Source organism: Corythoichthys intestinalis, chromosome 11 (assembly GCF_030265065.1).
Source record: "Corythoichthys intestinalis isolate RoL2023-P3 chromosome 11, ASM3026506v1, whole genome shotgun sequence".
Lineage (NCBI taxonomy): Eukaryota > Metazoa > Chordata > Actinopteri > Syngnathiformes > Syngnathidae > Corythoichthys > Corythoichthys intestinalis.
Window position 1 is genome coordinate 42,779,950 of NC_080405.1, and position 13,932 is coordinate 42,793,881.

Consider the following 13,932-nt stretch of genomic DNA (forward strand, 5'->3'; position numbering starts at 1 on the left):
AGTCCTTATGTACCGTATCTTGAATGTATATATGCATCTTGTGTCTTATCTTTCCATTCCAACATTTTACAGAATATATATATATATAATTTACAGAAAAATATGGCATATTTTATAGATGGTTTGAATTCCAATTAATTGCGATTAATTACGATTAATTAATTTTTAAGCTGTAATGAATTAACTCGATTAAAAAATTTAATCGTTTGACAGCCCTAATATATATATATATATATATATATATATATATATATATGTACATTGCCCTAAACAAATTTCAATCCTTTCCACCACGCGAAATGCCCACTTTGTACACATTATAAGGTTCCCCATTTGATGGTAAAACATTACCACAGAGCAAACATTACCACTCTAGCAGCTACCTATTAAGTTCCCATGTTAGCTTCCAGAACATTCCCCTAGTGGGGTTGTTTGCAGTACCTCCTCTTCCACATTATCCGTGAGCGTTGCGGAGTATAAAACGTATACATTTTTGAATCTTTTGGCAGTGCCATTGCATTTCTGGATTATTTTGTTACTTTTTAACCCTTAAAAATTAATATATATATATATATATATATATATATATATATTTAAAATTTTAAAATATTTAAAATATATATATATATATATATATATATATATATATATATTTTTTTTTTTTTTTTTTTTTTTTAAATTAAAAATGCGATCCTTTTAAGTCTGATCCTCTGAAAAATGGCCCGATCGGCCCAATTTTCGATCACGTGATCGGATCATGGACATACCTGTGTGAGTCCACTTACTCACATAGAGGGGATAGCGGGTCTCCGTCAGACGCGCTGCATCCATGAAGACTCGCCTGAGGCTGGGACTGTCATCTGATGGCGTTCATTTAGCTGCGTTATACTTCTGCGTTGCGGTGACAGCGAAGCTACTACGGCGTCAATGAGCATTCGATAGTTCTGCGGCGAGGGAACACGTTGCTCTGTAATTCACCGCCTAGCCACTAGAGGGGTGTGTCGGTCGCGAACGAGCCGGTACAAAGAGCCGGCTCTTTCAAGTGAACGATGAGAGCCGGCTCTGTCACCCCCCCCCTCCCTCTCTATGTCGCTCTCTCTTTTTCACGTGTCTGAAGCGAGGTTTGGCCATGGCTCAGCTGCTGTGCTCAGAGATTGAGACAGGAAGAGAAAGGGGAGGGGCTTGGTACTAGGTAGTCCACGGAGTGCGCACTGAGCAGACAGACAGACACAGGAGGAGGAAAGGACGACACACGAACACGGCTTGTAGGCCATCAAGATGAGCCGAAAACGCAGTAACATTTGGAGACATTTTAATTGGTTAAAGTCAGATGACAATAGGGAAGAATGTCTTGTGGGCAAACTTAAACTGTCCGTTCGATAGACACATGATGACAGTTCATCCTACTGTCCAGCTAGAAAAAAATTAGACTGGACAAATAATTACTGAGAAAAGGAGCCAGATCAGCCCCTCCAAGTTGAAGTGTTTAGTTTTCTTGAATTCAAATTTAAAATAAAGCAAGGAGTAGCTTATGTTTGTTAAAATAAAGCAAGGAGTAGCATATGTTTGTTTTGTTCGTGCTGCTGTTGCAGTAGTGCTCACTATTTTTGTTATGATGCAGCATGTTTGATTGTTGTTGGTTAAAGTTTAATTTTGTTGCTTGTTTGTTATTTGGAGCCTTTTTAATGTTCAATAAAAAAAGTAAAAACCCTTTTCTTTGCTTGATAATTGTTGCTATTTGCAGTCGGCAGAGTGCAATATTTAGTTCAGCAAGTCATTTATCAAAATGTATGCTAAATACGTCATGAATATTTAAAATAAAAGCTAAAGTTAAAAGAGCCGTTTGAGAGCCAAAAAACTCTTTTCACTGAGCCAATCCAAATGAACCGGATCACCGAAAAGAGCCGAAAATCCCATCACTACTACGCGCGGGACCTTTCAAAAGCCGGTCAGACTGGGGAACGGTGACGTAGCGGGAAGCGAGTGGAAAGAACGGGAGAAAGCGAAAGTTAGCACCGCATGTTGCAGCCGCCCGCTATTATTTTGTTATTTATTTTATTGTTACCACAATAAAGTGGGGAAAGCCATCATCGACTCCTCTCCTTCTTCCCCCCATCCATTATCATAAAAGCACAGAGGCACTCTCAATCAGTGATGATGTATCAAGTGTGTGAACTGTTGTTGAAAATTAAAGATCAAAACTCTTTCGACACCAAACCTGTGCTTTATTCTTCATATACTAGAAGTGTGAAATGTAAATAAGTCACATACTCACAGCAAACATATGTACACAATTAATGATTACATGCACCAACCAAAAATACGTCATAAAGTGATAAAAAGCTTGCAGTTTTTGGCAATCTGTATCACCGCTTCGGGTGGTCATTCGCTTCCGAACACATACATACTTGTCCCGGTGGTTCTTCCATTTTTTTATGCAATCGCTGACCTTGCCATTTGGCAATCTTTATAATGTCTTGATGAGACATTGTAAAAGTTGTCGTACTTGCTCTTCGATGATATAGTATACTCTTATAGATTCCAAATGTGGAGGTTCCACCGAGATTCCACACGTGTGGTCCCACACGGGGAAACACATTTGTAACCCGAGTCTGTTCTGTGCCGCCCCGCGTTCCGCTCCCACCTCTGACTAGGCTGGGACGCGAACCCGCGCGCCGCGATGAATTCTAGTCGGCAGGCAAGTTCGGTAACCACTGCGCCAATAAAGCTCGAGCCTACGGCGCAGCCGTTAGCGACCTTACATGAAGGAATCGGCGGGGAGGTTTCCACGTGCTACAACGGATACACGTTCTGTGTACCCGTTACACTCTCCCCCTGAAACCTTCGCTGCCGATCCCGGACGAGCCCCCATTTGTAACCCGAGTCTTATCTGTGCCGCCCCGCGTTCCGCTCCCACCTCTGACTAGGCTGGGACGCGAATCCGCGCGCCGCAATGAATTCTAGTCGGTAGGCAAGTTCGGTAACCACTGCGCCAATAAAGCTCGAGCCAACGGCGCAGCCGTTAGCGACCTTACATGAAGGAATCGGCGGGGAGGTTTCCACGTGCTACAACGGATACACTTTCTGTGTACCCGTTACACCTCTACTCCTTGTGTTCTAACCGACAATCCGAGGCGAATGAACCATAAAACATATTGAACCCAGAAACTCATACAGTCAATTAGTCCAAATAGAATCGATAAGAAAATCGATAAAGAATCGAATTGTTTAGCAATTTCCATAATGGAATCGGAATCGTAAAAATCTTACCAATTCCCATTCCTAATCAGATGGAATACTAGCGGTCAACAGAAAATTGGCACCCTGCCTCCTCTTATGCTACCTGAATCAAACCTTCCCAGGTAGTCACAGGTGGTATTAATTAGGTGACAGTGACAGTGACACACCCACTCCACACACACATACTCATTAACCCTTTGCAAAACCAAAACAAGTAGTGCCTCTTCCTGCTTCTAACAATCCTTAAATGTGTCCATTACCGTATTGGCCCGAATATAAGACGGCCCTGATTATAAGACGATCCCCTCTTTTTCAAGACTCAAGTTTGAAAAAAGACTTTTTGGCTTCATTTGAGTCAACGTTTATTGCAGCTCCGCAACTCGGACCATAAGAAACGTAACACAACACAGACTTCCTGTGTCCCTCAACTATATCTGTCCCTCGGGAAACTCAAACCCAAAAAACAATAGTTCCTATTGTTACTGTCGTGTCTACAGCGATGAGCTCTCTCGTATCTCCGACTTACGTTCTCACTTTCATTTTACCGTATCAATCCATGGAAGAAACATTTATACATCATGATGAAACGAGCAAGTTAGCAGCCTTTAAAAGAAAAGTCACATCTGTTTTGTTTTCTCCTAGATTCTGCTAAGTTGGAGAAGTTGTTGAATCATGTTATTACCGTAAATATTGTCAGTTTATGGTAATGTTTTGAACTAACAATGTGCTATGCTTGTGCTGTGTTTTACCAGTCAGTAGAATGACATTTCTGTATCTGTACACAAGCTGTTTTCTTGTATTCTTCTATTTATTGGTGCTAAAATTAGGGTGCGCGTTAAACAGGTACGATAACTATCCATAGATTTTACAAGTAAATTTGGGGTGCGCTTTATACACGGGTGCGCCTTAAATTCGGGAAATTACGGTAATGTAAACTGGTTAAACTTGAGAGTAGCTCGGATCTGTCATGACAGAGCATTACTCCTCAAGTTCAGCATTCGCTTCAAAAATATCTGGCGCCACCTAGCATCGTGAATGGGTATAATGTCTAGACCCCAAATATAAGACGACTCCCACTTTGAGTTTTTTTTTAACCCTTAGATGCATAAGTGAGTCAAAAATTGTTATCAATTCATATTTCAGGTATTCCTCAAGAAACATGTTCTTGATGTAATGCCATTCAAATTTTTGATGAACTTTTTATACGTTTGAAGAAATTGTCATTTTTGTATTACTACCCTAATCTTCCACAAGTGGGTCAAAAATGACCCACATGCATTTTCTATGGAATCCAATGGGAATCTTTCATTCTTATCAACTTTGGCTGTCAGGAATAAATTTACCGTGGACCACACAGACTAGGTATGTAAAAAGTAACATCCCTTAAGAAGATCATTTTACACAGTAAGAGCTGATACGTGTACTGTAAGTATTATATCCATATAGTATTTTGTGTGGGTGTTTTTCTCTTTCATGACACTTTATCATTATTCATCAACAAATTAACCTATTTCATAACTGGCTAGCTAACTGAGGCTAGGTTCATTCCGCAGGTCCTAATGCACAATTCTGATTTTTTTGTCATATCTGTTTTTTTGGCGTACCAGTCCAGACTGCATTGGTCCATTTAGCCTGTTCAAGTATCACACACCTGCTCTAATTTGCAGTCCGAGATACGCTGAGAAAACTGGCCCACATGCGAGGGAGCATTGGAGCAGACAGAAAACCGAGCATTGTCGGGCTTATTCTGAACCCATTTTATTTTTTTAAGACTGTTGTTAAGCCCGCTCCTTCCCCAAAAGCCGCTTTCAAGCTAGGCGCTAACGCTGATGCACAGCTGCATCGCTACCGTAGCACCCTGTCTCTCTCGCTCTTTGCTGATGTTAACCGCTGCATGAATTCCAATTTGGGGAACTTGACAGTTCGGACCGCAGCCACATTCTGGAAAAATGTGGCCCGGATGGGATTTTAACAACATACGAAAGTTACCTGGATCGAATTTGAAAATGGTTCACTTTTTATGGGACTTTTCCTGTTCAGTCGAGTCGGAAAAACACCAAAAAATCGGATTTGTGCTAGATTTACAGCTGAAATGGTCCTACAGATGTTGGATGATGGAGAGGCAGTGACGGGGTTGGACTCAAGTGTCTGAAATTTCTAATGATGAGGACCCAGACTATTGTCCAGGTGGCAGTGGCAGTTGTCCACCTGGAAATCCAACTGAACAGGATCAATGTGACTCATAAGATTCCACTGATGTGTCCTCTGAAGAAGAAAAGTGTCCAAATCATGGCCAACAGAATGAGTTGGTAGGGCTCTTACTAGAGAAAATTACCTCCCACCCAGGGCAGAGGACAGAGCCACAATATCCTCAGAAATCGGTCAGTGCCTCCACAAGGGCTTAGCACCGCTGCCTTACCAAAAAGGTTCATGGGAGCTCTTCATCACTAGCCACGTTTACATGCTGACTTTTATTCATACCGATTCAAATCATTCCGAATGGAAATTTCAGATCAGCTGTTTACATGTCACTTCATCTATTCTGATCCAGCGTTTACATGTGACTGCCTTTATTCCGAAAGGACGTTGACAACTGCCGTCTGACATGCGCAGATTAATCAAAACAAAGCGTCACGTTGCAAAACATGGAGATCGATCGTTGGAGTGCTGCTGTTTTAACTTTAACCCACTTGTTGTGTTTGTGGGGTCGTATCCGCTTCTGCTGTTTTGCTCTTTTGCCTTGTAGTAGCCGGTTTTCCACCGGTTTCTAATCTGGTCAACGCTCCGGTCTATTCCGGCTTCGTGTAACCTCTCGTGAACTTTTTTAAATAGTTCACTGTTCCTCGTTTTACGCCCGTCTAAGCGAGCAATTATATTCAATTCTTTTAAAGTTTGAATTAAATACAATCTTTCCGCCGGACTCCAATTAGGTGCGCTGTGCTTGGAAGCCATGTTGCAAGTGACGTTACTTACGTCACAAAGTGACGTCACCACGTCAGTACGGAGCATGTGCAGAAAGAACGCAACCAGACACCATTCCACTTCCCTGTTTACATGATATAATTTTACTTCTAATCGGTTTGGGAAAAGGAATATTCCACCCCTGTGAATCGGAATGAAAGTCCATTCGGTTTGGGCCTGTTCATTCCGAATGAGGTGTTTATATGGAACACATTTATTCGGTTTGAACAAATATTCCGATTGTAATTGGAATATTTGGCTCCATGTAAACGTGGAAATTGATGATAAAATAAAAGGAAGGATAAAGTCTATTGCTGTTGGCTTTTTTTTTTTTTTTTAAATGTTAATTGAATCATAAAGATATTTCAAGCATGAAATAATTCGTGTGTACCCCTAAATATCATACTAATTAATATACAAGTGATTATTCTTCACCAAAATGGCATAAAAACACATTAGTTCTAATATGGGTCATTTTTGACCCACTTATGGAAGCGTGTGGGGTCCAGTAACTTGTGCATCTAAGGGTTAATGCAAAAAAACACCCTCTTATATTCGGGCCAATACGGTATGTCAATTATTCAACAAGAGCAACTGTTGCTTATGCATCCTCCTAAAGGGGGTCTCTCCCTCCCTCTCCAATAGTCGACTTATTCACAACCCTTATGAGAAAATGATCAGATAAATGTACGTAGCTACAGCATACTGTATAGTCTAATTCTCATCCGTCTGGATTGGAGAGGAGCTGTGGCTGACATACAGAAGAGCACACAGTTATCACCCCTACCTGATGAGTGAGGGATCCTTGGCACCTCCTTGAAAACCTGCCAGATGGGAGTCCTTCCAGCACCTGGAAAGGGAAGCAGATGGCAATTAAAAGTAATTAGAGGGGCAGAAGGAAAAGGGCAAGGAAATATAGGTAGACTTGCACTGTGAGGTAACTTTAGACATAATAATAGACGGTAGATAATAGATGAGGGGACAGTAATCATTGTCGAGGAAAATCGTCATTTTTCAGCAGCAGTACCAGCTGCGACGGCAACATTCGTCACTACTGTTCACCTCTGGTACCGACATATGTATGACGAATAGTTTATTACCTAATTACACTTTTTTTCAAATCCCATAATGGGTAATGGATTTCCAGTCGTGTACATGGGATTAAAAATAAATCTTATCAAAGATAAATAATCTGTCATGAGAACCCGGGTCCAGATCAGTCATGCACCACTAGAATTGTAGATGAGCCATGTCCCTTGTAAAGTACTGTTAGCACAAACTACAAGTGACAAGATTTCAAATCAATAAACTATTGACCAAGAGACTCCGCCTCCAGTTACTGACAGTTTGTTGTCAGCTTGTGGCACTCACAAAAAGCATTTGCTCTTGCATCCATGCATAATACCTCTGAGCAGTCTTGACATGTTTGTTCTCCCCTCTCTCTATTTAAAAGCATTAATGTCACAGTTGGTTTCATCTCTAACCAGGTCAGATGCTAAAACGCTTGCATATATATTTCCATCACATTTCTGTCACTTTGTGACATTTTCCTGCCATAGACAATTCATGTCCCAACTGTAATGACGCTCTTACTTCCTCCCACGCAGGCATCTGTAAAAAGGAATGCGTGGTTCACAACTGCAGAAAAGAGATATTGACTGATACAGTGTTAAATACTTGCATTCTCTTGTCTTATGTCCTTGATGAAAGCTGCTTTTAAAGGCAGATCTCATGTATCAGATGCTTTTATCGAGTATATCAAAGGAAAATCTTAAAATCTTCACTCTCACCTTGTGCTGTCTCGTAGATCTCGTGATTTACAGACGCATTTACATACCACGTTATCTTTTATCATTCTAGATTAATAAATTATATAACAAGCTGTAGTTTCAACAAAAAGCAGGAAATGTTAATTTTCATGTAAGTTCTTTCTCATGTTTTATACAGGTGAATGATTTTGAAAAAGAGTGTGGCCTTTGCTGTGCAAGCCTGTCCCATGCTGCTCCCTCCTCTCAGGGGATGGCCGAGGTCCAGGATGGACACACATACGCATGTGACAGGTATTCAATTATCTTTCAATCATTAGTGCATTACCAGCTAACCCACGACACATTGTAGGATAATACCCACAGAGGTCCAAATATGAAAAGATCTTAAAATACAGATTTTCTGTCCAACCAGTCAGATTCCATTTTATTGATTAAACCAGATAGATGCGGCAGTAGCCTAGTGGGACATACTGCTGCTTTCCATGCAGCTGATGTTCATTTGATTCCTGGCCAGTACACCAAAACACAGCTGTTCAAGCACCCCCCAGTGCTGGTCTGAGTCCAGTTAAAATGCGTTGTGTCCAAAAGATCAAACAAATCATGCCAGCGAATCGAAAGCCAACAATTACAATAGGGCTGCATATGAATCAGTCTGGGTTGAATAATAAATAATAATAATAATAATAATGATGATGATGATGCAATTGATTTATAAAGCGCTTTTTTTGACGCTCGAAGATGCTATACATTGCATTATTCTTCAACTCCACACTCGAGGGTGGTAAGCCACTACTGTAGCCACAGCTGCTCTGGGGCAGTCCAACAGAAGCGAGGCAGCCTCTCGTTCTGACACAATTTTCGTACAGGCAAGTAAGGTGAAGTATCTGGCCTAAGGATACAACAACAATGGGCAGAGGTGAGAGCAGGTGGGTGCTGGAATCAAACCCCAGATCCTTCAATCACTGGACGCCACCGCTCAACCACCTGCACCACCGTCGCCCTCAACACATGACATGTCATATTAGAAAAAATGCATTAAAAAATTATCATTTATGTTATGAGATCACTCTCATTGAAGTCCGTACATCTGTACGTCTTTCTCAGGAATAGTTACAAGCTTAGTGAAGGGAATAGTATCTTTTCTCATATTTACTGTTTGAGTGTTTGTATTACTCTAACACACCCAATATCAAATAAATAGCATTTATATCACAGTTTAAGAAAAACAAGCAGAATATATTTGATATAATGAACAGTTGAAATTATTAGAATTTGCAGCGCCAAAACAATGGGCAGATAAGGGCAGAACAGATGCGGGATGCCGTCTGACCACGGAAGCCCAACGCGCACGTCATGCTGCTGACTGAGTAAGATTGACGCTGACATGCAGGTGATAGGCAAGACATCTACAAGCCCATGTCTGCACCACCAAATCACGCAATCAGCTCTTCTGGACAGTCCAGAACAAATGTCGGGACATCTCTTCTTGCTACAAGGAACATCTGATAATGAGGAACCCGCAACCGAGACGTTGACACTCAGCACTCACGTGGCGCTGAGGTGGCAAAATCCTCAACTCTCGTTGCCCTGACAACAGTAACACCCTAAACCCTCCTGCCCAATCCACACAGAGAATAATCCTAAACAACGCCCAAACACACCCTTCTTCCGTACCACAGCCCGCCTCACCAGAGCATTTAAAAGACTGAATGTTTAATTAATCGTCATTTTTCTCGGGAATCTTTTGTTGACTTGTGATATAGTGACCCTGGATTCAGTTCGCCTCCTCACCTTGGTCTCTTTGCTGTTTTGCCTTGCTGTTTGATGGCTGTCGACCTGAATAAATTGTCAACTAGGGGTGTAACGGTATAACTTTAGTTCCTATGTGAATATTAGTTCCTACTTGTTTTGTTGTGGTAGGAGGGTTTTGTATAGAACACGGCGCCGTGTTGGTTATTATTATAGCAGAGAAGACAGCAGTAAATCAACAAAGACAAGTCAACTGTGCCCCGATCTACCACTCAAGAGATCTGATGGAGTCAAAAAGTAGGTTACGATTGCATATTAGTTTGAAAATCAACCGGATCCACCGTATTTTTACACGAGTGACTTCCGGTCTGCCAGAGCCTAGCTACTGGTAGTAGTATTGACGCAGAAGGGTCGCGTCTCGCGTCAAATAATAAACTCTGCCGTTCTTTTCGTGTGCGTCGCGTTGAGCCGCTTCTGGGACGCGTCTAACACGCGGCCGCACTGCGATTGGTGTGCATTGGCTGATCGACTTTAAAGCCCGCGTTTCACTGCGTTCTCGTGGCAGCCACATTGTCGCGCCTTTGACGTTTCTGGGTTGTATACTGTCCTACCGTGTTGGTCCTCATTATAGTAGACGGAGTAAATATAATCTACACAAAGAAACTGTAACCCGATCGACTAGCAGCCTCGAAAAGTAAGGGTTACATCAGAAACTCATTCGGTACGCCTACGTTCCGAACTGAGCACCACATACCGAAACGGTTCAATACAAATACATGTACCGTTACACCCTTATTGTCAACTTAGGTTTCGAAGCCTTTTTCCAGGTTTCAAAATTGAGTCAGTACAAGGGGTTAAGACTAATGTGAACGCGCGGAATTTGGCTTTTTGGCCGGGTTGTCGGGGTACTGCCAGCCCGGGTCGTTGGAATTACAATGGTGCGGTTCCGGCGGTTTGGCTGGCGAGATTCCAGCAATCTGGCTAAAAAGTCAGATTACTTCAATAGCCATTGTTTGCGAAACTAAAGTGTAACCAAACAAAATACAGATATTAACACAGAAATAGAGAAGGGCAATGATAAGCACCATTTACTCCATTATTTTTTCTACGGAGGCTTAAAATGATTTTTCAGAATTTTGCTGAATACGTAATTCCACTAATTGTATATTTTACATATGTTCAGCTCTGCGATGTTAGAGGAGAGCCAGGATGGTATGGACAGTGGTACCCTAAGTCCTGCCACAGCTAGACAAGTCACCATCCAGCGGCACCCTACTCAAGGCTTCGGCTTCATTGCAGGCAGCCAGAGGCCCGTCATTGTACGCTCCGTCTCTGCTGGTAAGTAGAAGCAAATAAGCCAATGACTCCAAATAGATGACTTTGTACGCCGTTTGCGTGTTGCTAACTCTCTGCAGACGGCCCTTCCTTTGGTAAGCTTCTCCCTGGAGATCAGATCTTGGCCATTAACGAGGAGACGGTGAGCGACGCGCCCCGAGAGAGAGTCATAGACCTTGTAAGGTAGCATCCTTTACTGTCCCAGGAGGGAGGGTGGGAAAACTAAGGGCCAGGGGACCAAATGTGAGGCCAAGTGAAAAATAACAGGGAACACAGGCGAGAAGGAGGAAAAAAAAATTCTTGTAAAAAGTGGGTGGCCCAAAAAGAACATAATGTTTCTTACTGTGATTTATATGTGACCGCATCAACACAAAATGGTGGATGAGTCAGTCCTTTCATTGCTGAAGGACAGAGAGGAAATGGCAGATAGAAAGTGGCGGAACGCTCCAAACGTTGTGCTACACATGGCATTACCTAACCCACTCCACTCTGTTGTCTCCACGTAGACGCTGCAAAGACATTATTGTTCTCACTGTGCTGCAGCCTCATCAGGTGCGTAGAAGTACCTTGCTCTCATCATTTCTTTTCATGCATGTCTCAACATGCACGCCCACATATTAGATGCTTAATTATTGGCCATTTCTCTTCTGGTAAACCTTTCAGAAACATTCCAGGTCATTCATTAAAATCAATTTAATTCACCAAATAAATAAGGTGCATATTTTCAGCAAGTAGAGCGATGAAGTCAAAATGCAGATGCAATTACAGTTGCAGTTGAATAACTCTTTCGTTGATAAATATACACAGGGAAACACAGAGCGCAGAGGCCAAGTTGTTAGCATGACCGCCTCACAGTTTAGCCTCAGTTAGTAAATCAAATCTCGCTTCTGGTCTTGCAGGTAGCTCTTCTTTCAATAATATTATATGTATAATATTGTGCATAGCGTGTTTAAATCTATTCTACAATTGGAGATTGAACATCGAATTTATCAGACACAAACGTTTGTGAAATCAATTTGGAGTCATTTATACCATGTCTTTCTGTACCAATGGCTTAAACAAAATCTAAAGTCATTGTTTTAAATAATGAGAATTTTTTTTAATGAATGTGCACCGGTTCGTTCCCTTGACAATGGCGATGCCTGGTGCTCTAAAATTATTCGTGTCAGATTTATTTCAGATCATAACTTTAACATTTCGTTATCAATTGGTTAAAAATACAAACTCGTTCATCCTCTGCCCAACATGCACCTTTCCACTACGTTAAACGATTCATAGTCTCCAAATAAAGCCGGACAGACAGAAAGATTCCAGTCACCACTGTTGTTGGTGACTCAAAAGGCTTATATCTTTTTGGGACCTTGTCCAAAGAGCTGAAGATGGAAGCCTGAAGCCCTGAAATTAACAAATAAACAACAAAACTAGCAAACTGCAAAGAATTTGTTGAAACCAACTCCACCGACTAATTAAATCCCCGCTAACTCGAAAATTAAGCCTGATATCCCATTTAAGAAGAGTTAAACGTTTAAACCAGTGTTGTTTTCGTCAACCATGATGATAACGAAAATATTTAGTCAACGAACACTTTTTCATGATGATGACGAGACAATAACGAGCTAAAAACATGATTTCGGAGACTAAAACCTGACGAGACGAATGCCAATTTTCGTCTGACGAGACGTGACGAAAATGTGCAATAGTTTCCGTCACATGTTCATAATATTTGACATTTTATGTGTAGTTAGCCTGCATGTAGCAGTGTCTCGTTGTGTCACTCATGACAAGCTGCACCCGCCCGACTCACCAGTGTTTCGTCTCCAGTCTCCATGCAGGCTTGCACACACGGTAAAAAGATTTGTTTTCTTGGCCACAGATAATTTGCAATGTTGCTTTAGCTTTTAAAAGTCTTTGCTGAGTGATCATCTTACACTAAATCAGTGCTTCTCTATTATTTTCTGTTACGCCCCCCATGAAGACGTAAACGTTTCGCGCCCCCCAACTCTCTGCCACCACTTTAAATTGTACCATTTGTCTCTAAAACTATTATAAGTACACCTCTGCATAACATTGTCCTTTTTTATATTAAAGAAAAAAAGTAATATAAATCCACATTGTTTTGTCTGGAACAAAACAAAAACAAAGAGTTAAGGCGCATCAATTTGCCTGAATAAAAAAAATAAAGTCACATCCAAATTGTAAAAATACACCCAAGGTAGATTTTTTGACCATTTGATACTGAAAAATAACTTAATGAAATAAATCAATAATAATAAATTCAAATTAAATGACAGTGTCATTGGACAGAGGGACAGTTTTTATTTTTGCTGCAAACAGTATCAGCTCCTTTGCTATGATGGGAGGTTATTTTGCACTGAGCATGCTAACAGTGCATGCTGGTTTACTGCTGTAACATTGACAAAGAGGGACGATTGTTGGTAATATTGCCACGTTTTCGCTGAGAAAGAATCAAGTGGCTTGTCAATGTGATCGGGGTCTAACGTCTTTAAGTGACGTCTTAATTGATTTGGCTTCCCGCTGTCCACTGCAAACATTTTTAGACACAGTAAACCTACTGTATTCTTTGCTGAGTGTTCTTGTTCTGTTCAAAAATACTACGCACACTCTGAAAATGAGAGCACCACTGCCACCTACTGAGGGGGTGTGCAAGTACACTTTACACTGCTGCCACAAAAGTACGCTTTTGTACAGCAAAAAAGTATGTTTCCCAGAGCTCGAATGCGCCACCCCCGGCATGGCTCTGCGCCTCACTATTTGAGAAGTACTGCACTAAATGTAACTTGTAGTGTTGGCAAAGCATTCGCATTAGCATTAGGCTAATGCTAACAGCGAGCGTCCTCTAAACTCTCGGGCAACTTAC

At 41.4% G+C, this 13,932-nt stretch overlaps 1 protein-coding gene across 4 annotated transcripts in view; it reads left to right on the forward strand.

Moving 5' to 3' along the window:
* frmpd3 (FERM and PDZ domain containing 3) overlaps positions 1 to 13,932 on the forward strand; it is a 216,407-nt gene that overhangs the window by 166,475 nt on the left and 36,000 nt on the right. For 2 of the 4 annotated variants that reach the window (XM_057849440.1, XM_057849443.1), the window contains exons 3-6: positions 8,149 to 8,261; positions 10,903 to 11,057; positions 11,135 to 11,237; positions 11,561 to 11,606. In XM_057849440.1, the coding sequence (XP_057705423.1) occupies positions 8,221 to 8,261; positions 10,903 to 11,057; positions 11,135 to 11,237; positions 11,561 to 11,606 (345 nt within the window). In that variant the 5' untranslated portion in view covers positions 8,149 to 8,220. Of the gene's footprint in view, positions 1 to 8,148; positions 8,262 to 10,902; positions 11,058 to 11,134; positions 11,238 to 11,560; positions 11,607 to 13,932 lie in introns of those variants that run through there. The other 2 variants (XM_057849441.1, XM_057849442.1) reach the window with 2 other exon arrangements.